Below are 25,725 nucleotides of genomic sequence, written 5' to 3' on the forward strand. Positions count from 1 at the left end.
GGATTACTATTTGTGAGGATTACCCACTAAACAAACTCTAGACCCATTAAGTAACAGAATACTATTCTGTTTTTGCTTTTTTGTTTTGTTTTTTGAGATAGGGTCTCACTCTGTCACCCAGGCTGGAGTACAGTGGTGTGATCACAGCTTATGGCTCGCCGTAGCCTCAACATCCTGGGCTCCATCAATCCTTCCACCTCAGCCTCCCAGGTAGCTGGGATTACAGGCACACACCACCCCACGTGGCTAATTTTTCCTTTTTGTTTGTAGTGACGGCTTCTGCCATATTATCAGGGCTGGTCTCAAACTCCTGGGCTTAAGCAATTCATCTGTTTTAGCTTCCCAGACTGCTGGGATTATAGGCGTGAGCCACCACACCTGGCTTGTTATTTGAATATATTATAATTTATTTAACTGTTTCCCCATTGCTGGATATTTAGGTTATTTTCTTTTTTCTTTATTCTGTTATAAATACTACTGCATTGAATATCCTTGTAAATACATCTTTATGCATTAGTCGGGTTTTTTCCTATAGGGGAAAATCCTAGAGGTGAGATAATGGGGCAAATAATATGCCATGTTTAAAATGTGGTACATTTTGCCAAATAGCCTTTCAGAAAGTTAGTGCCAGTTTATACTTCCAATGAGAGTGCTAGGAGAAATTATTTTTAAATCGTTAACCTAATACAAGCAGTTTGGAAGTGTTCTGAAAGTCTTTGTAGGACGTTTAGACATCATTTTACCAGCACTTCCCAAACTCTGTATTTTCTTGTGAAATACAATTTTAGTGGTATAGACTGTTTTGTGTTCTGAGAATAAAAGAGCTCCATGGTTCCATAAATTTGGGAAATTATTTTAGAGTGAAACAAGATTCTTTCCTGTAAGACTCAAAAACACTATAAATATGCTAGTGCATTACTTATTTTAGGATAAGGATGAGGCTGTAGTATGAAGCATTTTCCAAGTGTATTTTGACCACAGAATCATCAATCATCATTTTATGGCATTAGAATTCAGCTGAACACAGTTTGGGAAATGCTGATCTTGCTCAATTCTTTTATTTTGCAATTGTTAGTGTTGGCTAAGTTAGTGTCTCACCTAAGGTCACTAACTTGTTATTGGCAAAGCCCAGATTCTGACTTCTGACTCCCAAATCCAGTCTATCTTCTGCTATGGTATACTGCACAATTTTAAAATATCATGATATAGGCTGGGCGTGATAGCTCACTCCTAAAATCACAGCATTTTGTGAGGCTGAGAGGGGTGGATCATTTGATGCAGGAGTTCAAAATCCTGTAGTTCGAGACCAGCCTGGGCAACATGATGAAGCCCTGTGTTTAGAAAAAATAGAAAAATTATCCAGGCATGGTGGCATACACCTGTAGCCCCAGCTATTGGAGAGGCTCAGGTGGAAGGATCAGTTGAGTCCCTGAAATTGAGGCTGCAGTGAGCCATGATCATGCTACTGCACTCCAGCCTGGGCAACAGAGCGAGACCTGTCTCAAAAAAAAGAAAAAATCATGATATATTGAGTATATGTGTATTAATAATATGATTTAATGTAGGTTTAAAACATTATCATCTAAAACAGATTAGATGAAGTATAGGTAGTGTTTTGTGGCTTTCAGTTTCCCTAATCCTCACCTGCAGTACCAGAAAAATCCTGATAGATTTCACTTTCCACAGCATCTTCTTAAACTTAGTTTCTCCTTCATCCCCAAGTTCTAAAATCAGTGTGATTTTAATTGTATATGCTCCATCTGGTGGTGAAAAAGAGTGTCTGCATGCTCTGTACAAAAATTTACCCAGTGTAGTTGAAAGTAGTTGGTAGATTAAAGTGGTAATCCTAAGAAGAAAAAATTTTGCTTTAAGATATGGAATATGGCTTTACTTGGCAATCTTTTAATGTCAGGGCATTTTCTTTTCATATGGGTCCCTTGATTGGAGTGTAGGCCTTTCTTGCACAGAACCATTATCTTGTCTATAATTTCTAGTTGTTTAAAGTCAAGAAGAAATTTTAAATTGTGTATGTATTGTCAACAAACAATATTAAGTGAATAAAGCATTCTTATTATGAAAGCAGTGCAGCTTTATTGTAGAAAAATTAGCGATAATCAGTATTAACAGCTTGCTTCTAGCCTCGGGATCCTAAATAGACTTTATAATAGAGTCCTTTCTATTTGATTAATAATATTCTGTTTTAGGTGTACAGTTCAGTGGCATTAAGCACATTTATACTGTTATACAACCATCCCCACCACTCAGTTTCAGAACTTTCTGTTTCCCATACTGAAGCTCTGTATCCATTCAACAATAACTCTCCATTCCTCCCTCCCTTCAGTTCTGGCAATCACCATTCTAACTTTCTGTCTCCATGAATTTCACTAGGGAATTTAACCATTTTCAAGTGTACAGTTCATTAGCATTAAGTACATTCACATTGTTTTGCCATCGTGATCACTATCTATCTCCAGAACATTTTCATCATCCCAAACTAAAATCTATACCCATTCAAAAATAACTCTCATTCTCTTCTCCCAACGCCTAGTAACAACTGTTCTACTTTCTCTCTCTAAGTTTGCCTATTCTAGCTATGTCATGTAAGTGGAATCATATTTGTCCTTTTTTGACTGGCTTATTTCACTTAGCATAATGTCTTCAAGGTTCATCTATGTTCTAGCATGTGTCAGAATGCCCTTCCTTTTAAGGCTGAATAATATTCCTTTGTATGTATAAGCCATATTTTGTTTGTCCATTCATCAGTTGATGGACACTTGGGTTGCTTTCATCTTCTGACTATTTTGAATAATACTGCTATGAATATGAGTATAAAGGGTAATTTTTTTCACTTTTGTATTTTCTTTTGCTCTTTAACCATATATATCTTTAAAATTTAACTTAAATTTTTTTGTATATATATAAAGTATATATAGTAATTTTACAATAAATTTTTACAAAAAACTTTTAATGTATATGTACACATTATATATTTATATGTATATATACATAAACGTGTATATATAAACATATATAGTATATATAATATATAAAATATGTATTTTATATTTAAAATTTTGGGGGGCCACTATTAAAATTTATAGGCAGTTTTGTAATCTGCTTTTTTTAAAAGGTAATAATAAATATTTTCCCATGCTGCTGTTTAAACATACAATCAGGATGAATAGTGTACTAGAGTCAGGAGGCCTGAGTGTGTGTCCTATTTCTGCTGTTGACCAAAGCAGAGTACCTTGTTAAGCAAGTTATTAAACCCCATAGATCTCTAGTTACCTCATCAGTAAATTGGGGATATAGTACTTATTTCATAACATGTTTAAGAGCAATAAGGTACTATACATGAAGTACATTTGAATTACAATGTTCTATATAAATGTACAGATTACTATTATCTGTGTGATTTAGACAGGTATTCTCTTGTTAGAAATGTAGATTAAATTTCTTTGAGTTACAAAGTTACACATTGAATAACATGCATAATTTTTGTTTCAGTCATCTCCTTAAGATATATTCCTATGAGTAATATTATTCACTCAGAGAATATGAATATTTTTATAAATCAGGCTACATAGTTCTTACCATAGACTTTTTTCAAAAGAATTATGTAGTTCAGTTAGCAGTTGGTATGATTTTTCTCCCAGCTCTGGATTTTATCCTTTAAAAAATTCTTTTTGCTTACTTTTTCATAGGGATAGATTAGTACTTTATTGTTATTTAATATGCTTATCTTTTATTACTAGTTGAGCTAAGAATGATTTATTAATAGCAAGTGGAATTAATGGAAGAAACTTCACTTTCCTTAAATGGAGACAGAAGGATGAACTGCTTTATTTTAGATATGGAAAACAGATTTTGAATATAATATAGATCAAATTTTAAATATTCTGATTTCTACTTTTTATTATTTTATTGAAATCTATATGTCAATTATCTATCTCAATAACTTCTAATATTGGGAATCAGCTTTATAAGAAATTTGCTTTACAGGGTTGGATTCATTCACTGGAAATGTTCAGAACTCATTTCTTGATGAGGAAAAAGCAGAACATGGCTCCCATCAAGGAAAGAAATCTGGGACCAGCAGCAAACTTTCTGTTAAAGATTTTGAGCATACTCTTGATACAGATAGCACTTTGGAAGATCTTTCTGGACATTCTGTGAGGTAAAGTTAATGTGTGCTTTATACTGTAATTCATATATAATTAAAGTTATAATATAATTGATATTCAGAAAATCCATATAATGAATTTTAGCTCAGCAATCTCCTTAACTGTGCATGTCTGAGCTACTACAAAATTGTATATATTACAAATAGACTTCAGAGCTTTGTTCACAGCTCTAATCTTGGTCTGTATATTAGAACATGGTCATGTATCATCTAAACTGTTACAGCCTCTTTCTCAGGAATTCTCTCCCTCTAGTACAACCCGGTTTTCAATGCTGAATGCTGTTGTTACAGTTGTTTTCTTGGCTCAATCTTTTGACTAAGCAGCTACCTTGCTTGGGGTACTTTGTGAGGTCATAGATGAATTCTAAGTGCCTAACTCTACTTGAAGTGTTTTCGCTGGGCTACCACAAACTATCTCATTTCTTTTGTCTATCTATTTCAATTCTCATCTATTCATCCATTCTTCCAACACAGCTACTTAGCATACTTATTATCTTATTGTTTATTTCTTCCTCTGAACTTTTCTGCTCAACTTACTAGACCACTCAGGCAGAATTTAAAATGTCAGTCTTACTGATTATGGAGCTTGCATACTGTTTTCTTCTTCTTTCTAATATCATATATGATGCACTTAGTCTGTTGCTTACAAATAACCTTCAGTTGTTGCTAGCTGTACAGTTCCTACTCATTTGTCCGTATGACTTTTCATCTGTGCACTGGTTTTATCTTGGAAGTAGAGGCTCTGAGAAAACACAGATTTATTTTTTCCTTTTAAAGTAACTTTGGGCTTTTTCTAGTACTGTGACACATAAAGATTACCATTTTTAGTGCTTTCATGTTACAAATCATATTGCATCATTAATACCATTATTTCTGTATTTAAAATTAAATTTTATTTTCTTTGTCAGTGATTTTGGAATTTAGAAAACTTTACCTTTCCTTAAGAATTACTCTGATGATTTAACTTGACAAAATTTACAAAGTTAAACATTTCTTAATGCGATCCATAGCCAAATAAGTTTCATCAACGCCCCATACTGCAATCTAGATTTCCCCTTCCCCACCCATGGAGATTCACAGGGATAAAATAATTTGAGGCTTTGATAAGGAGGAGTCCAGATTTTTCAAAACTTGTTTAATCTCCTTTTTTTTTTTTTTTTTTTTTTTTTTAAAACTTGTTTGGCTATAGTCACTCTTTGTCCCCAAGCTCTTTCTCTTTCTTTTTGGGAAAGCTTATTGACATTATTGGAAATATACTTTTAGAAATGCTAGTCTAGCTAAATTTTATGTGCACAGCAAATATAAATTCATCTTACAAAACCCTAAGGTGAGGTGCAGAGTACTTTGTTTTGTTTGATGTTGTGTTTTAATTATTTAATGGAAATTTGTTAAAATGATCATTCTTTTTGTGTTTCATGCATGAAATAGACTGTTGGAAATAGTATTTATCTAAAGTATGAATAGAAAATTAAGGGTCAGGTAAACACATGGGTGCCTCTCAGGTCTACTTCTATTCAAATATTTTTATACTGGATATAAGAGAAATTTTTACCTTTGAAAACTATTTCATCATTTTATTAGAAGCTAAAAGCAAACTTGTTTTGGTATATTGGGAATATAACTCTGCTAAAATGCTTTATAGAGTATCTTTGAATAATTTATTCAGTAAATAAATATTCAGTGCAAGGCAACATGTTTGATGTTATGAGAAATAATACCTTTAATGAGCTTACTTTTTCAAAGAAAGGCTAGCAACGTGTCTTGTACTGAATTAAATGCCTTAAGAGTTGTTACAAACTGTTATGTTACCTATTAGAAAGTTCAAGAAAGAGATGTATTAACAAGTAGATATAAAGAAATGAAATAAGTATTTAGAGATGGATAGTGTGAAAATTTTTTCTGAGACTCTTGGATTAACAAGAGGGTATAACAAAAGAATAGTTTTTGTCTTTTCTTACCTTTTAACATAAAATATTTGATTCTCTTTCAGAAATGTATTTTAAGACCCATATATGGCTCCAATTTTATTGCTGTAGAGTGTCTATTTTAGAAGACTTTGCTTCATGCTATAACGAGTGAATCATAATATATGTACACTGTAGAGGGAACAGTTCAGTGCTAGTTTAATCAAGCTACTCCCTTTCCATTGTACTTAGGGCAAGGTTTGTGCCGTGCTTGTGCACCACTGTAATTCTAGCAATTAGAGGAATATTCATAGTCGTTCATTCAGCATAGTGACTGTATTAACGAATAAATGCCTAAATCACAACTTTTTAAAGCTAATGTTGATAAAGTTTTTTTATTTGTTGTTCTTTTGAATGATTTAGCAGGTTTACAAAGTACTTTTCCTTCCTCTAATGTTTTTGTGGATCAAAATTTCTAGTGTCTCATCAGATAAGGGAAGATCTCAGAAAACTCCAACTTCTCCCCTGTCACCAAGTTCCCAGAAATCGTTGCAGTTTGACCTTCCAGGAGCTTCTTCAGAAAGATCTAAGTCGTCAGTAATGCCTACAACTATAACAGGATTTAAGCCTACTGCAGCTCTCACTGATTTGAACCTGGCTGCCAGCAGAACAACGACAGAGAATGCGGCTCCAATACCAGGTAAGTAGATCCATGCAATTGTAATTTTTAGAATACGATATGAAATTTTTTCTCTCAAAATTCTTTTTCTTTCAATTGAGTCATAGAGAAATACTATTTCAAGTGAATATGATTACTTTTCAAGTATTAAAACCTTCCAGAAATTAAATACTGAAAAGCACAAGAGATTCAGTAATGTTGACTTTTTCCCATCTTGTCAGCCAGCATTAGTCAAATCATATCTGAAAACTATGTCCCGTATGTGCACTCCTGTTTATATGTATACGTATGTATGTATACACACGTGCCTGTGCACACACATAGAAGTAAAGTACATTGTACAGGCATACCTTGTTTTATTGTGCTTGACTTTATTGCATTTCACAGATGCTGCAGGGTTTTTTTGTTTTTTTTGTTTTTGTTTTTGTTTTTTGTTTTTTGTTTTTTTTTTTACAAATTAAAGGCTCATGGCATTGAACAAATTCATCAGTGCCATTTTTCCAGCAGCATGTGCTCACTTCGTGTCCCTGTGTCCACAATTTTGATAAATCTCTCAATATTTCAAGCTTTTCATTATTACTGTATCTGTTATGGTGATCTGTGATTAGTGATCTTTGATGTTCCTGTTTTATTAATAATTGTTTTAGGTGCCACCAACCAGTCCATTTAAGAGGGCAAACTTAATGGATCGATGTTGGGTGTGTTCTGACTGCTCCACCAACTCACCGTGTTCCCCTCTTCAACCCTCCCTCTGGCCTCCTTATTGCCTGAGACACAATAATATTAAAATTAGGCCAGTTACTAACCCTACAGTGATCTCTTAAGTGTTCATGTGAAAGGAAGAGTCACATCTCTCACTTTAAATCAAAAGCTACAAATGATTAAGCTTAGTGAGGAAGGGATGTCAGAAGCCAAGATATGCCAAAAGCTAGGCCTCTTGTGCCAGTTAGCCAACTTATGAATGCAAAGGAAAAGTTTTTGAAGGAAATGAAAGGTATCATATGAATGAAAGATAAGAAAACACAATAGCCTTATTGCTGATATGGAGAAAGTTTTAGGGACCGAGATAAAAGATCAAGCCAGTGGCATCTTTAAGCCAAAGCTTAATCCAGCGCAAGACCCTAATCCTCTTCAATTTTGTGAAGCCTGGGAGAGGTGAGGAAGCTGCAAAAGAAAAGTTGGAAGCTAGCAGAGGCTAAAGAAAGAAGCCATCTCTATAAAATAAAAGTGCAGGGTGAAGCAAGAAGTGCTGAGGTAGAAGTTGCAGCAAGTTATCCAGAAGATAATTGATGAAAGTGGCTGCACTAAACAGATTTTCAACGAGATGAAACAACCTTATGTTGGAAGAAAATGTCATCTAGGACTTTCATAGCTAGAGAGAAGTTAGTGCTTGGCTTCAAAGCTCAAAGGATGAGCTGACTATTTAGGGGTTAACACAGCTGACAACTTAAAGTTGAAGCCAAGGCTCGTTTACCATTCTGAAAATCCTAGAGTCCTTAAGAATTATGCTAAATCTACTCTGCTTGTGCTGTATTAATGGAACAACAAAGCCTGAATGACAGCACATCTGTTTACAGCACTCAAGTTTAGTCAGTATTCTAAGCCCACTGTTGAGACCTACTGCCCAGGAAAAAAAAAGATTTTTTTCAAAGTGTTCTTTTCAAAATTTGAAAAAATATTTATTCCTGCTTATTGACAATGCACCTGGTCATCCAAAAGCTCTGATGGACATAAAAAAGGAGATTAATATTTTTATGTCCCCTAACACAAAATCCATTCTGTACCCATGGATCAAGTAGTAATTTCAACTTTTAAGTCTTCTTATTTAAGAAATGCACTGTGTAAGGCTATAGCTGCCATAGATAGTGATTCCTCTGCTGATTTGGGCAAAGTAAATTGGTCACCTTCTGGAAAGGATTCACCATTATAGATGCCATTAAGAACATTTGTGATTCGTGGAAGGAGATCAAAATACGAGCATTAACAGAAGCTTGGAAGAAGTTGATTCCAGCCCTCATGGATGACTTTCAGGGGTTCAGAACTTCAGTGGAGGAAATAACTGCAGATATGGTGGAAATAGCAAGATAACTAGAATTATAGTTGGATCCTGAAGATGTTACTGAATTGCTGCAGTCTCATGACAAAAGTTGAATGAATGAGTAGCTGCTGCTTTTGCATGAGCAAAGAAAGTAGTTTCTTGAGATGGAATCTACTCCTAGCGAAATGACAAAAATGGTTTAGAATATTACATAAACTTTAATTGATAAAGCAGTGGCAGGGTTTGAGAGGATTGTCTCCAGTTTTGAAAGAAGTTCTACAGAAAGTGGGTCAAATGCTACCAAACAGCATTACATGCTCCAGAGAAATCTTTTGTGAAAGCAAGAGTCAATCGATGCAGTAAACTTCATTATTGCCTTATTTTAAGAAATTGCCACAGTCACTCCAACCTTCAGCAACCACCCTGATCAGTCAGTAGCTGGTGGAAGGTATGACCTTAGGACTTGCTGAAGGCTCAGATGATCGTCAGCATTTTTTAGCAGTACAGTATTTTTAAATTAAAGTATGTACATTTTTTTAGACATAATGCTATTACACACTTACTAGACTACAGTATAGTGCAAATATAACTCTCATATGCACTGGTAAACCAAAAAATTTGTATGACCTGCTTTATTCTGATATTTATTCCTTTGGTCTGGAACTGAACCTGCAGTAACTCCAAGGTATTGCTTTACTGAGTCCCAGTTTTTTCTACATAGGAAAACAAAGTTTATTTTGGCTCTTAAAATGACAGATGTTAGAAATCTGATGTGTAATTTCATGTTAACTTTTCCATTTGACCATTGTCATGCCCTCCAGGTTCTAAGCGCTTTTCTCCTGCTGGCCTCCATCATCGTATGGCAGCAGAACTCAGTTATCTGAATGCCATTGAGGAGTCGGTGCGCCAACTGTCCGATGTGGAAAGAGTTAGAGGCATTTCACTTGCTCAGCAGGAGAGTGTGTCTCTAGCTCAGATCATAAAGGTATTTTTGGAGTTTTCCTTTTTAGCTTTCTGTGGTTTTTCTTTTTTCTTTGCTTTTTAAAATAGTCTTAATGATGACTTAAACTACTGTGCCAAATAGAAAAAAAATAGTCTACCATATAACACCTGTAAATAAATAGTCCTGGGAAAAACTTATCAGGACACTAAAAAGATACAGTGTTTGGCAGCAGAACAATAATAAGTCATTCTCTCTCAAATACTTTGTTTTCCATGTTTTCTGCTTTGCTTAGTTAACAGTATAAAAATCGTCTAGTCAAACATTCTTTTTTTTTTTTTTTTTGAGACGGAGTCTCGCTCTGTCGCCCAGGCTGGAGTGCAGTGGCCGGATCTCAGCTCACTGCAAGTTCCGCCTCCCGGGTTCACGCCATTCTCCTGCCTCAGCCTCCTGAGTAGCTGGGACTACAGGCACCCGCCACCTCGCCCGGCTAGTTTTTTGTATTTTTTAGTAGAGACGGGGTTTCACCCTGTTAGCCAGGATGGTCTCGATCTGACCTCGTGATCCACCCGTCTCAGCCTCCCAAAGTGCTGGGATTACAGGCTTGAGCCACCGCGCCCGGCCTAGTCAAACATTCTTAATATTGTCTCTTTTCATTGAGAGGTGAGAGAATACTGCGGGTTTTTTTTTTTTGTTTTTTTTTTTTTTTCTTAAGCTTTATTTGTACCAAAAGAGAAGTTTCTGAAATCCGGGTGTTTGAGAAAGCCAGGATAATGTGGATTTTCCTTTAGCAAACAAAAATCCGGAGACGGTCTAAGCACTCTTCGTTAGTGGAACTGCTTTACAAAACAACAACAACAACAACAACAAAACCCTGAGTTCTTACCTACATAGTATAAAATACACAGATTTTAAGTGTACAGTTTTGATCAGATTTGTTTTGTTTTGTTTTGTTTTGCTTTTTTTGAGACAGAGTCTTACTGTTGCCCAGGTTAGAGTGCAGTGGCACGATCTCTGCTCACTGCAAGCTCTGCCTCCCAGGTTCACACCATTTTCCTGCGTCATCCTCCCTAGTAGCTGGAACTACAGGCCCCCGCCACAACGCCCGGCTAATTTTCTGTATTTTTAGTAGAGACGGGGTTTCACCGTGTTAGCCAGGATGGACTCAATCTCCTGACCTCGTGAACCACCCGCCTCGGCCTCCCAAAGTGCTGGGATTACAGGCGTGAGCCACTGCGCCCGGCCCAGTTTTGATGCGTTTTGACCAGTGTATATACCTGTGTAAGAACCACCCTAATCAAGATATACAACCCTTACGTTGTTACCCCAGAAAGTTGACTCATGCCCATTTTCAATTACTCCCCCTTCCAAAGGCAATTACTATTCTGATTTCTGGCACCATAGTTTATTTTTGCCTGTTCTAGAACTTTGTATAAAAGGAAGTGGATTTTGAACTCTGTGTTTAGCTTATTTTCAATATCAATTTAAGATTTATCCATATTGTTTTATCAGTAGTTTTTTGTTCTGTTTTTTGCTGAGTAATATTCCATTAATATCACAATTTATCAGTTTTCCTATTGATGTATATTTGGATTATTTCCAGCTTTTGCCTGTTGTGAATATTCCTGCTATGAACATTTTTAAACAACTCTATGCATACTACATATGTTTTCATTTTTCTTATATAAGTACCTAGGAGTGTAATTGCTTGGGTCAGGTATATGAAACTTTATAAGAAACTGCCGTACAGTTTTCCAAAATGGTTGTAACACTTTACACTCTTGTAATAAATAGGAAAATTCCAGTTGTCTGCATTCCTGCTATCATTTGGTATTATCAGTCTTTTATTTCAGTCATTCTATTGAGTGTGAAGTAGTATCTCATTGTGGTTGTAATTTGCATTTCTCTTGTTACTGATAAGACTGATTGTCTTTTTGTGTATTTATTGAGCATTCTTTTGTGAATATCTGTTCAAATCTTTTACACCCTTCTTTACGGGGTTGTCTTTTTAATTATTGATTTATAGGAGTTGTTCATATATTCTGGAAACAAGTCCTTTTCAGATGTATTGGAAATATTGTATTCCAGGTCTTGGCTTATCTTTTCACTTTTTAAACTGTGTCTTTGAGAAATAGAAGTTTTAAATTTTGATGAAATCCAGTTTTTAGTTGCTTTCTTTTGTGGTAGTACCTTTCGTTTTCTAAGAAATCTTTGGGCTGACTGTGGTGGCTCATGCCTGTTATCCGAGGACTTTTTGGGAGGCCAAGGCAGACAGCTCACTTAAGTTTAGGAGTTCAAGACCAGCCGGGGCAACATGGTGAAATCCCGTCTCTACTATAAATACAAAAATTAGCCGTCCACGGTGGTGTATGCCTGTAGTCCCAGCTACTTGTAGGGCGGGGGGGCAGGTCGGCTAAGGAAGGAGAATCGCTTGAGTCCAGGAGGCAGAGGTTGTAGTAAGCCAAGATTGTGCCATTGGACTCCAGAGTCAAGCCGTGTGTCAAAAAAAGGAAGGAAGGAAGGGAGGGAGGGAGGGAGGGAGGGAAAGGTGAGGAGAGGAGGGGAGGGAGGGGAGGGGAAGGGAAAGAAAGAAATCCTACGCTAAGATACTAAGATATCCTAACATTCTCTTATGTTTTTTCCCAAAAGCTTTATAATTTTAGCTTTCATATTTATGTGTGTAATCCTTCTCAAGTTAATTTTGGGGTTTGATGTGAGGAAGAGAGTTAAAGTTTGTTTTTCCCTAATAAGGATATTCAATTGTTCCAGCACCATTTTATTAAAAAGACTTAAATTACCTTAATGCCTTTATCAATGATTAAGTAATCAATTATGTGTAGATCTATTTCTAGACTCATTTTCCATTGATCTATTCATCTATCCGTAATGTCAGTACCATATTGTCTTTATTACTGTGGTTTTTTAGTGAGTCTTGAAATCAAGACATAATTCCTCCAACTTTGTTTCTTTTTTTCAAAGATGATTTTGGCTATTCTAGGTTTTTTACATTTCCGTGTAACTTTTAGAATCAGTTTGTCAGTTTCTACAAAAAAAAACCAAAAAGCCTGGTAGGATTTTGATTAGAATGGTATTGAATCTATAGATCAGTGAGTCTGGGGAGAATTCACATCTTAACAGTGTTGCCTTTTCTAATTCATAAACATGATATATTTTTCTATTTATTTAAATCTTTGACTATTTCTCTCATTAGTATTACAGTTTTCATTGTAGAGGTCTTATACATTTTAAAATTTATTCCCAAATGTTTTATGATTTTTGATGCTATTTTTTTTTTTCGGTTTCCTTTTCTGTTTGTTCTTCCCAAAAGACTTGTCAGACAGTTCTTGGTGTGGTACTGTTCCCATATTTTGCAGAGATACCATCATTCCTGTCCTCCTCCCGCTAAATAGCAGTAGTGTTGTCCAATCATTGTGACAGCAGAAACTCCCTGGACATTTCCAGATGTTTCCTGGTAGAGGGTGGGGAGGGACTAATGCCAACTTTGTTGAGAATCATTGTATTGAGGAAATGACCCCATTGTAGTGGAGGGCCATACTGACCTTGAAATCTGAGTCAGCACTGAGGTTTTCTGCCACTTTGGACATACATTATAATTTTGGGTTTCCAGATTTGGGCAGAGCATTACCACAGCCTTACATACAGCCTTACCACAATTTTTTGTTTTCTTTTGTTTTGTTTTAATTAAAAAAAAAAATAGAGATGGGGGGTCTCACTATGTTGACCAGGCTGGTCTTGAGCTCCTGGCCTCAAGTGATCCTCCCATCTTGGCCTCCCAAAGTGCTGGGATTGCAGACATGAGCTATTGCGCCCAGCCCTTACCACCTTTTGAAAACCTCTATTATTTAGCACTATTTCAAAGGAGATGAAAAAATATATATATTTATAGATAATATTGTGTGGAATTGTGGTAAGAAAGGGTCCTGGTGACAAGGAAACCTTATATGGGGACATCTTTTTTTTAATGAAACTACTACTTCAAAGTCAAAATAAAAGAATCATAAAATTGTGAGATGTGAGGCATTATTTTTATTTTTACACATAAGACATTTTTTTATGTCTTCCAAAAAGTTGGGTGCTATAGCCTTTGCTTTCTAACCAGCTTTTTGGTATTAATTCTTAGTCCTATATACACTGGAAATTTTTTATATTACTACATTATTTGGCACATGGGAGGTGGTCATTAAATATTTTGATAAATGGTAAGTGGCTGTTGACTATTCTTTTTACTCTCTTTCCTTTTGGTTCTAATTAGTTGCTTCAAATGATTTGTATTAGTAAGAGAGCATGGTGTGTGTTACAGTCACTGTGTTAAAATAGTTTAGTATTTGAGAATTAACATTTGACCATTACTTTGAAGGCACAACAGCAACGCCATGAAAGAGACTTGGCCCTCTTGAAACTGAAGGCTGAACAAGAGGCTCTGGAGAGTCAGAGACAATTAGAAGAAACCCGAAACAAAGCAGCTCAGGTAACTTATTTTGCAGCAGGTTCTTGTTTTTTAAACCTAAATTTGTATCTTAGAAATTACTTTAGCATTCTTTTAATTATATAGGAGAAAAAAATATATATATATAAAAATAATAAAATTTTAGTACTTTTTGTGGGATAATTCCATGTCATTTGATTTTTGTTACAACCTTCTGAAATAAACTGTCAAGACTCATTTCCAGTTTAGGGAAATGGCAACTGAGGTACATTGTATTTACTTATCCACAGATACAGTAACTTGTGAACAGTGGAGTTAAGACTTAAATCATGAAATCTGGATTGTAGTAAAGTGTTTTTTACTACAAATAAGACATGAAATAAATTTATAAATTAAAATTAATTTGGGAGGCGGGGAAACTAAAACATAACTTCTTTTTTAAACCCCTTTTATTTAAAGGTCCATGCAGAATCATTACAGCAGGTGGTTAAATCACAACACGAAGTAACTGAAGTCCTACAGGAAGCAACATGTAAAATAGCAGCTCAGCAGTCAGAGACCGCTCGCCTTACCACAGATGCAGCACGTCAAATCTGTGAGGTAGATGCCATTGAGAACCCTTCTCTTTTTAGTTCTTTTTAGTCAATCTGAGTAACTTTGGTCTTTAGTAATGGGTTTCTAATATCTTAGTAAATGCATACTTTGAATTAGTGACTTTTAGTGGGGGACATACCCTATCGAAATAAGAGGCACCATTGACTGTCGTGTGTTGTACATGTGAATGTTACAGAGGCAGAAAAAAGATGAAGAGCTCTAAATTTCCGCCCTCTGGTAAGCTTTTTAGAAAAGTATGAACTTTATTGATGTATAATTTATAAGCAATAAAATGTACCCATTTTAAGTATGCAGTTTGGTGAGTTCTCTCTCTCACACACACACACGCACACACACACACGTATCTCCCTATAACCATCACCACAATCCAGAAATAGCATATTTCTGTTACTTCAAAAAGTTTCCTCATGTCTGTTTGCAACCAGTCCCTAATCTCAGTCCTGGGGAACCACTGATCTGCTTTGTGTGAAGATGTTTCATTTTTACCCACAATGATATTAGTTACTGTCTTTTCTATAACAGGGGGACAGCCAGAAGTACTTTTATTGCTGTCTCTACATAGGATATCACAATTCGTAATTGATACAGTTTCACTTTATTTTAGCAGTTACACGTTTTTAAACCAAAAGTTAGTACTATTTGTAAAATGACTTGGTTATTGGAAATCCATGAACCTACTATATGTTGGGTATTATGGAGTTGTACGTTTCAGTATAAAATTGAGTCTCCTTTCTCAAGAAAATTTTAATGTAGACAACATTAACAAAGATTTCAAAACACTTTAAGTCATTAGTAAAAGGAATAGCTCAAAGTAGTGCTTGAACAAATACCGAATGAATAGTACATGCAGCACTTGCAGTAGTGGTTAAGAGTAGGGAAATGTACTTCACCTGTTGGTCAGCAAAGAGTTAGAAAGGAAGTAGTAATTAAATTGATTCTTGAAGGAAGATTTAATTTTTGGCTTATTACTGCTTATGATATGCTTTAAAAGGTTTTCTGTCTAATTCATAGATTGTTATAGCTAGGTGAAACCTTAGAAATCATGTAGTCCAACTCTGTTTTTACAAGATGAAGTTGTTGAGACTTAAAGAGGCTAAATGACTTGTCCACAGTATTTCGTCTCTTAGTGGCAGAATTTGCTTGCTCTCAAGTCAGTGATCTTTCTTTCCAAGACACTATGCTCCTTCTCAGTCTGTGACCTTACCTTCTAATACATTTGCCTTTCTGGTGTGTGTTCATGTTTAGATGGCAGAGTTGACTAGAACTCATATCTCAGATGCTGTCATGGCTTCAGGAGCTCCCCTTGCAATACTGTATGACCACCAACGGCAGCACCTTCCAGACTTTGTGAAACAGCTGAGGACCAGAACTGAAACAGATAGGTTAATATTCATTCATTCAGCAAATATATAATGACTGTCTGTTAGGTTAATATTCTTTCAGCAAATATGTAATGAGTATTTGTTGTCATAGGCATTATTTTTGGTTGGGAATACAGTTATGGGCATCATCTGGTAGGGAAGATAAATATTACTCAAATATTCAGTTAAGTGAATGAATACTTATACACTGATTTAAGTGTTCTGAAAGAAAGAAACACATGTCTCAGAGATATGTAACATAGGAATTTGAATAGCCTGGGGGTGCCAGCAGGTCAGAGGAGGCTTTCCTGAGGAAATAAAGCTTGTGGTAAAGCTTGTGGTGCAATCTAATAAATGAGGAGTTAGTAATGTAAAGGAGGTAAAGAATAGGTAGATGAAAAGCCCTAAAGGAAGAAGGAACATGGCATATTTAAGAAAAGAAATAAAGACCATTGTGGCTGGAGGCAGGGAGCAAAGAAGATGGTATGAGATGATGCAGGGATCAGATCATGGTATAGGACCTTGCGGACTTAGGATTTTGGAGTTTATTCTAGGAGCAATGAAGTCATTAAAGAAATTATTTTTGGCAGGACTGGGTGACATTACCATATTTGTGTGTGTGTGTTTTTCTTAATCATATTTTGACTGTTTCTAATTCTTAGATTTTAAGTCTCTGTTTACATTCATTGATACTAGGAGTGATTTGTGTTTACTTCCCTAGTAAAACAGAAGACATTCTTTAATGTGTTGTAAGTTATTTTATAATATCTATTTGTTCAAGATTTCATGTCATATTGCTAGTAAGCAATACTTAAAATCTTTCCATTATTAGAGACTTTGAATGTTTAATCAGTTTTTATTTTATTTGTAGGAAAAGTCCATCTGTTTCACTCTCTCGGAGGAAAGAAGGGACCCTTGACTCAAAGCATCAAAAGTATTCCCCTTCATACGATAGTTATTCTGAGTCTTCAGGATACAAGAATCATGATAGAAGGTGAGACAATTTGATTTGTCAGTACAGTTTAGTAAACGCTGATAAATGGCTTAAACATAGCTTTCTTTGATTTCTTAATATTGTTTATTTAAATAGAACAGTGTGTTCCCTTCAAAATGCTGGCTTCCCTAATTAGCCAATTTACAAAATAGTTGGTCCGTGTAATAATGTAACTGCTGTTCCTTGAGAACCTACATTGTATAAGCATTGTATAAATTGTTCTTCCTGCATATAATATTCACAGCAGCCTTCCAAGGCAGATGGTATTATCCTTATAGGTTAGAAAACTGAAGCTCATGGAGATGTTAAGAAACACATTCAAGGTCACATAAATAATGATACATCAAGGAATTGCACCTTAATTTATCTGCCTTCAAAGACTGTGTTTATTGTACATTTCCTTGCTGACATTCATATTTCCTGATGTTACAAATTTTTATTGTTATAAAAAATATTGAATAGGCCGGGTGTGGTGGCTCACGCCTGTGATTCCAGCACTTTGGGAGGCTGAGGTGGGCAGATCACCTGAGGTCAGGAGTTCAAGACCAGCCTGGCCAACATGGTGAAGCCCCATCTCTACTAAAAATACAAAAATTAGCCATGGGTGGTGGCGTGTGCCTGTAATCCTGTAAGCTACTCAGGAGGCTGAGGCACAAGAATCTCTTGAACTAGGGAGGCAGAGGTTGCAGTGAGCCAAGATCGCACCACTGCACTCCAGCCTGGGTGACACAGTGAGACTCCGTCTCAAAAGAAAAAAAAAATTGAATAGCTTGTCATTGGTAGTTAGTGTGATATGAATGGCTATAGCTTTCAATTATGGTTCCATCTCGGATTAGAAGATTTTAGAGGCTACTTTACAGCATTTTTACAGGTAACATACTGACATTGTCAAGTATAGTAAAACACCAATTTAAAAAATTAAATAATGAAACTAAAAGACGTGAAAATGTGGGAAAAGTACCAAAAGTTATTGAGTAGCTATTATGTCTCTGAAATTATCTGACTTTCATTTAACCTTTACTGACACCTTCACTGAAACTTCATGTCAACCATCATCTGGATTACTGTGGTGAACTCCTAATACTTGTCCTCATCCTCTAATCTTTCTCCACTCTATTCGTTAGCCACATGATAACCAGAGTGATTTTTCTAAAATTTCTAGCCAATTTGGTTATTCACCTATTTGAAATCTTCAGTATTCCTTCAGAAGATTCAAATTAAGGTCCAAATTATTTATCCTGGCATAAAAACTTTCTTTATAATTGAGCCTTTGGTCTATCTCTAGCCCCATCTCTTGGCTTTCCCTCTTTTACTATACTCCATTCATTCTAACTATTTCCAGTTCTCAGAAGAACCCTGCTTTCTGTCTTCTGTGCCATTGCATATGATATACCTTCTTTCTAGACCATCCCCTCATTTCATTTAGTTTACTTTTATTTACCTTTCAAGAATCAGTCTTACCCCGTCTGCTTTAGCTCTCACCTAAGTGTTCTCCTATAGCACTATGAGTATAGCTGTGACAGTCTTGACCACCCTATGTGTACATGTTTCTTTGTTAGTCAGTTACATTCTAGACCAGAAGCTCATTGAGGGCTTCATTTTCATCACCTCAGAAAGAAACTCAGTAACCATCAGCAGTTACTCCCTATACCCTCCTCTGGCAACCACTATTTCCTGTCTCCATTTTCTATGGATTTGCCTATTCTGGATTTTTATATAAATGGCATCATTACAGTATGTGGCCCTTTGTGACTGACTTCTTCCACTTAGCATGATGTTTTCAAGTTTCATGCATGTTGTAGCATGTATCACTACTTTGTTTATATGGCCAAATTATTTTCTCTTGCATGGCTATCCCACATTTTATTTATCCATTCATCAGTTGGTGGACATTTGGGTTGTTTCCACTTTTTGACTGTTGTAAGTAATGCTGCTGTGAACATTCACATACAACCTTTTGTGTGGATATGTTTTCATTTCTCTTGAGTATATATTTAGGAATGGAATTGCTGGATCATGTACGGTAGCTCTATGTTTAACTTTTTGAAGAACTGCAAAACTATTTTCCAAAGTAACTGCAGCATTTTATACTATTTTTCCACTACGTAAAATTTTTCTACAATCCTCACCAATGCTTGTTGTGTTTTTTATTGTAGCCATCTTAAGAGGGTACCATGCATACTTGTATCATCAGAACTTAGCAAAGTACCTAGCACATGATAGGCAATCTACTACAAATTTACTGAGTGAATGATTAGCACATAGCTGGCAATTGTTAGAATTGGGATTCAAGCCCATGTCCTTCTGACTTGAAAGTCCCTTACTGTGTGCTGCATTACATCTTTTACCTTATTGCTTTATTAGAAGATTTATCTTTTCAAAAACTTATTAAACCAAACAATAGCATTGTATTCTGATAAGTATTATCACAGAAATATACACACACAAAAAAGTATGAACACAGGGTCAGAAGTGACCAAAGCTTCCTTGAGAGTTGGGGTGGGGTCCATGCAGTCTTCTCAGAAATAACACTTGAACTGATTATTTAATTCCATAGGTCGTTAGGCAGACAGAGCAGCAAGGGCAATTTGAAAGAAGAAATAAGTATGTGCTGAGGATCCTAAGTATATTAACCCGGCTTGTGTAATGAATGAATAAACCAAGAAATGTAAGAAAGAGAAAGGAAAACACTTGGGGGAATATATGCTTAGTTTGTTGGCTGAGGAATAGCCAAAATCAGAAGTTCACATGGCATTTCAACACTTGAAGCTTAAAATCAAGGAAAGGGCAAAGATAGTGATACAAATTTGAGACTCACTCTAAGTGATAGTAGTTGAAGTCATGGTTAAGATTGCCCAAGGAGAACATGTAGTATAAAATAGAAAGAGGGCCGGCGTGGTAGCTTACATCTGTAATACCAGCACTTTGGGAGGCCGAGGCGGGTGGATCATCTGAGGTTAGGAGTTGGAGACCAGCCTGGCCAACATGGCGAAGCCCAATCTCTACTAAAAATACAAAAAAAAATTAGCTGGGTGTTGTGGCACATGCCTGTAATCCCAGCTACTCGGGAGACTGAGGCAGGATAATCTCTTGAATCCGGGAAGTAGAGGTTGCAGTTAGCCAAGATCGTGCCACTGCACTCCAGCCTGGGCGACAGAGTGAGACTCCTTCTCAAAAAAAAAAGTTAGAAAAGGACCAAAACAAAACCATCAATTTAAGGAAAGACAGAAAAATTTAAAGCAAATGAAAGAAACAAGGAAAGCTTGTTAGAGAGTTGGGAAGAGAAGCAGGTGAGAGTAAAGTCATAGGATATAAGAATGTTGACATGATTTCAAGCTTACAGAAAAGTTGCAAGAATAATAGAAAGTCCTCAAATAGCTTTCATCCAGATTATCCTAACCTTTTACTGTATTTTGTTTAGCAAGTAGAGCTTTTAAAGGAGATATTGTCAACATCTAATGTTACAAAGCAATAAATTCTCTATTGGATTTAGCAATTCAAAGTGTAGATAAAGCTTATTCAGAATAGTTTTAGTAGAGCAGTTGGGATGGAAGCAGATTGTGATTAAACCATGATGTTAATGAAAAGTAAAGAAGTAGAAACAGTGAGCAGTAGCTCCCTTTCCCAGAAGTTTGATTTTGAAACGAAGGGAAAAAAGGGAGTGATAACCTAGCAACACTGCCTATTATGATTATTCAAACACGAAACCTTCCTCTCTCCTACTCATCTTTCTCATCTTTTCCAAAATATTCTCAGACTTATGTTACTTCACTTTTTCTGTTTTATATTACATCTTTCTTCATTTTTATCTTGACTATAAAGTACAGTCATTTGGCCAAATAAGTTTACTTTGAAGCTATAATCCTTATTTTGTTAATTTTGTTGTTGTTGTTTCCATGTATCTATAAAAAGAAGCAGTAGTGGTAACAGCCGCCAAGAAAGTCCTTCAGTTCCATCTTGTCAGGAAAATGAGAAGAAACTTAATGGTGAAAAGATAGAGAGTTCCATTGATGAACAGGTTCAGACTGCTGCAGATGATTCTCTACGAAGTGATAGCGTTCCATCTCTTCCTGATGAAAAAGGTAACTTTCTTTGCAAATAAATGTGTAACCATTTGTTCGGAAACCAGAGAAAAGGGGATCCTTGTTATAAAGTAGCAAATAAGCTGTATGCGATGGCTCATGCCAGTAATTCCAGCACTTTGGGAGGCTGAGGTGGGAGAATTGCTTGAGCCTAGGAGTTTGAAACCATCCAAGGAAACATAGGGAGACCCCTGTCTCTACAAAACAATTAAAAATTAGCCAGGCTTGGTGGCACAGCCTATGGTCCTAGTACGTGAGAGGCTGAGATGGGAGAATCACTTTAGCCTAGGAGATCAAGTCTACAGTGAGCTGTGATTGAGCCATAGCACTCCAGCTTCGGCAACAGAGCAAGACCCTGTCTCAAAAAAAAATTAAATAAGTAAATAAAGTGGCAGACAACTTGACTACAACTGTGTTCTAGTATTTTGGAATGTAGACATGAAAAGTGATGTATTTGGATACTTAGCTGAGGAGATTTCTAACTTTATTTCGTTAATATTTACTAAACTTTATCTCATGAATAATATAGTGTTTCTAATTAAAGCACTGATGACAAATTTAATTGTAGATAATATTTGTAAGCCTTAGAAGGAAACACAGTAACCATGTATGACTTGTTTGTACCATGGTGCCTGGACTTCCAATAACAGTGAATAAATAATTTTCAAGTGACTGTTTTAAAATATCATGAACAGTGACTTTATTTAACTTCTTTAAACAATATTGAATTACTTGCCCAGTGCTTTACTTGACTAGCAGAAATACAAAAACAAAAATGTATTATTAGTTGGACTGCTGCTACTTCTGGCCATGATGGAACAACAGGGACCAGATTTGCTTACCCTCTTTTTTTTCATTTTTTATTTTTTATTTATTTATTTTTTTTTTTTTTGTGAGACAGAATCTTGCTCTGTCACCAGGCTGGAGTGCAGTGGCATGATCTCAGCTCACAGGAACCTCCGCCTCCTGGGTTCAAGCAATTCTCCTGCCTCAGCCTCCTGAGTAGCTGGGATTATAGGCATGCGCCACAACGCCTGGCTAATTTTTGTATTTTTAGTAGAGACGGGGTTTCACCATACTGGTCAGGCTGGTCTCGAACTCCTGAACTCATGATCCGTCCGCCTTGGCCTCCCAAAGTGCTGGGATTACAGGTCTGAGCAACTGCGCCCAGGCTGCTTCCCTCTTAAAGCAAGTAAAATATCAGGCAAAACATGAAGTAACTATTTTTAAGACAGTGGGGCCTCAGGCAGTGAATTGTGTTGATTCATGAGAGACTGGAAACAAATGAGTGCTACAGTTCTACCAGTTTACTGCCTAGGGAGTTTCCAGACTACAGAGCATGGAGCCCAGTGGTCTTCTTGAGTTGAGAAAATTGAATTAGGAATCTGAAGAAGCCAAGACAGCTAGAATTCACAAGGCAGCCACTATCCAAAGAACGAAACCCTTAAAAACCTCCTACGTAGGAGAAAATATAAATCTAGGCAACATTTGGTTTGGTGATGACTTCTCAGGTATGTAACACCTCAAGGTATGATCTGTGAAAGAAAAAATTGATGAATTGTGCTTTATCAGAATTTAAAAACTTCCACTCTGTGAAAGACATTGTGAAGAGAATGAAAAGACAAGCCACAGACTGGGAGAAAATATTTGCAAATCACATATTTGATAAAGGATTTCTATCTAGAGTATGTAAAGAACTCTTGAAACTCAATAATAGAAGGCTGGGTGTGGTGGTTCATACCTGAAATCCCAGCACTTTGGGAGGCTGAGGCAGGCAGATCACCTAAGGTCAGGATTTCGAGACCAGCCTGGCTAATACCTCATCTCTACTAAAAATGCAAAAATTATCTGGGCATGGTGGTACGCACCTGTAGTCCCAGCTACTCAGGAGGCTGAAGCAGGAGAATTGCTCAAACCTTGGAGGTGGAGGTTGCAGTGAGCTGAGATTGTGCCACTGCACTCCAGCCTGGGCAACAAGAGAGAGATTCTGTCTCAAAAAAAAAAAATTTCAATAATAGGAAAAACAACTCAATTTTTAAAATGTACAGAAGATCTGAACAGATACTTTATTGAAGAAAATATGCAGATGGCACATAGACACAGGAAAAAGTCTTCAACCACATATATCATTAGAGAAATTAAAATTGAAATCACAGGATACTATAACACATTACTAGAATGACTATCAGAAAAACGGACAATAATAAATTGGTGATAAGGATGCAGAGCAACAGGAACTTGCATACATTGTTGGTGAGAATGGAAAATTATATGGTCACCGTGGAAGATAGTTTCATAGTGTCTTGTAAGACTTAACCATACAATCCAGCAATCACATGCCTGGGTATTTACTGAGTGATCTGAAAATTTACGTCTACATAAAAACCTATATACTGATGTTCATAGCAGCATATTCATAATTGCTAAGAACTATAAGCAATCAAGATGTCCTTTACTAGGAAAATGGATAAATAAACTGGTACATCCATACAATGAAATACTATTCAGCTATTAAAAGGAATAATCTTTTGATTCATGCAACAACATGGACAAATTTTACAGTCCTGCACTCTACCAGACCTCCCCTCTACCAGGGGAGCTATTGAAGGGAGCGCACTTGGACGAATTTTAAGTGAATTTTACTAAGTGAAAAAGCAGGCCCCAAAAATCTATCTGTTATAATATGATTCAATTTATATGACAGTATGTAAAAGGCACAACTAAAGAGATGGAAAACAATTGGTTTCTAGGCATTAGGGGGAAGAGGAAGTAGTTGACTGCAAAGAGGATGCATGGAGGGACGTTTAGGGTGAAGGAACTGTTACATAGAGTAGTTGTTATGTATGTATGTATGTTCTGTATGATGCTGTGTATTTGTCAAAACCTTGGAACTGTGTATCACAATGAGTAAATTTTAGTATCTGTGAACTAATCATGCAAACACACACATGAATCAGGATATTGGGAGATCCCAAAATGGAACGCAGCCTGCGATAAATGGATCTAACTGTATTACAAATATATGGCATAACGACATTGAAGCAGTTAGGGAGAAGAGCTGACCTGTAAGTAACTTTGGAAAATGGTGTCTTGAGTGGAAACTGTTAATATAAGCCTAATACAAAAGGAACAGTACATAAACCTATACTCTAGTTGGTTAATAGTTTTTCACGGGGGTACAGGTTAACAGTTCTTTACATATATATTGGGTTTGAACAAATAAGTAAATGAGTGTTGGATGGTGGGAGCCATGTTTCTCAGTATTGGAAGGGAAGATACACAAGAAAGGAAGACTAGAATGAACTCTGGTACTGGATCATAGACGTAAGTATGAATTCATGTTTAGCTGGCTGACTGAATGGATATAAAAGCAATTGTAATTGTGTGCGTAAGTATGTGCACACACTTGTACACATGGATTAATATACATCCATATATTACCTAGCTCTGTCCACTGAGCAAGTGCAGAAGCAGTGATACACCCGTAGTAACAAGGACAACTAGTGCCTTCAAATTCTTTCTTTCTTTCTGATTTTTTAAAGAGATGGGGTCTTGCTCTGTCACCCAGGCTGGTCTCAAACTCCTGGCCTCGAGGGATCCTCCCACCTTGGCATCCCAAAATGCTGGGATTGGAGGTGTGAGCCACTGTGCCTGGCCCCTAGATTGTGGTTTCTAAGTATCATTCCTTAATAAAATAAATAAGAGCTTTTTGGAGAAATGGCTGATTCTAGGGCTGTAGGGAAAATACAATGAGCCTGGAGTATCTTGTAGTACCAGAAAGTGAAGAAGTATTCAATTAAAAAAAAAAACAAAAACCGTGTCAAAGGCACACAGGAACCAGCCTGAAAGATCTGTCATATTCTAATTAAACTTGGAATTAATGAGTTTTTTAAAAAGGTATTTTTACTTGCATTTCTTTGATTGATAGTAATGTTAAACAGTTTTTCACTTTTACTATTTATATTTGCTTTGTAAAGCATCTGATCTGACCTTTTTTCATTTTTCTATAGGTGTATTAGTGGTTTTCTAATTGATTTGTAAGAGCTCTCTAAATTTTTTGCAACATTAATCTTTATATTTCTTAACCTAATATTTCTAGGTATTTTTAGAGGTTTTTTCCTTGATTGTAAGGCAAATGAATTTTAATGTTTCATGTCTATTTTTTAGTGATCAGTTTTATGAATTTATGTTGGATTGTCCCATAAAGAGGCAAAGGGCTACTAATTGAATACCTACTGAGAACAGTTATAATGATAAAATCTACTTTCTCCATATTCTTTTAGACTCAACATCTATTGCAACAGAATATTCTCTGAAATTTGATGAATCCATGACAGAAGATGAAATAGAAGAACAATCATTTCGATCATTACTACCTTCAGAGAGTCACCGCAGATTTAATATGGAAAAGAGAAGAGGTCATCATGATGACTCTGATGAAGAAGCTTCTCCAGAAAAAACTACGCTGTCTACTGCCAAGGT

General features: G+C 36.1%; 1 protein-coding gene across 6 annotated transcripts in view; it reads left to right on the forward strand.

The window, feature by feature from the left end:
* The window catches only part of LOC105484936 (centrosomal protein 350), a 160,477-nt gene that overhangs the window by 76,336 nt on the left and 58,416 nt on the right, over nucleotides 1-25,725 (forward strand). For 5 of the 6 annotated variants that reach the window (XM_071076405.1, XM_071076394.1, XM_071076414.1 and 2 more), the window contains exons 15-23: nucleotides 4,003-4,177; nucleotides 6,567-6,787; nucleotides 9,626-9,789; nucleotides 14,123-14,233; nucleotides 14,651-14,791; nucleotides 16,052-16,188; nucleotides 17,039-17,161; nucleotides 21,074-21,243; nucleotides 25,527-25,723. In XM_071076405.1, coding sequence (XP_070932506.1) covers nucleotides 4,003-4,177; nucleotides 6,567-6,787; nucleotides 9,626-9,789; nucleotides 14,123-14,233; nucleotides 14,651-14,791; nucleotides 16,052-16,188; nucleotides 17,039-17,161; nucleotides 21,074-21,243; nucleotides 25,527-25,723 — 1,439 coding nt within the window. The remainder of the gene's footprint in view (nucleotides 1-4,002; nucleotides 4,178-6,566; nucleotides 6,788-9,625; nucleotides 9,790-14,122; nucleotides 14,234-14,650; nucleotides 14,792-16,051; nucleotides 16,189-17,038; nucleotides 17,162-21,073; nucleotides 21,244-25,526; nucleotides 25,724-25,725) is intronic. The other variant, XM_071076409.1, reaches the window with a different exon arrangement.

Source organism: Macaca nemestrina, chromosome 1 (genome assembly GCF_043159975.1).
Source record: "Macaca nemestrina isolate mMacNem1 chromosome 1, mMacNem.hap1, whole genome shotgun sequence".
Lineage (NCBI taxonomy): Eukaryota > Metazoa > Chordata > Mammalia > Primates > Cercopithecidae > Macaca > Macaca nemestrina.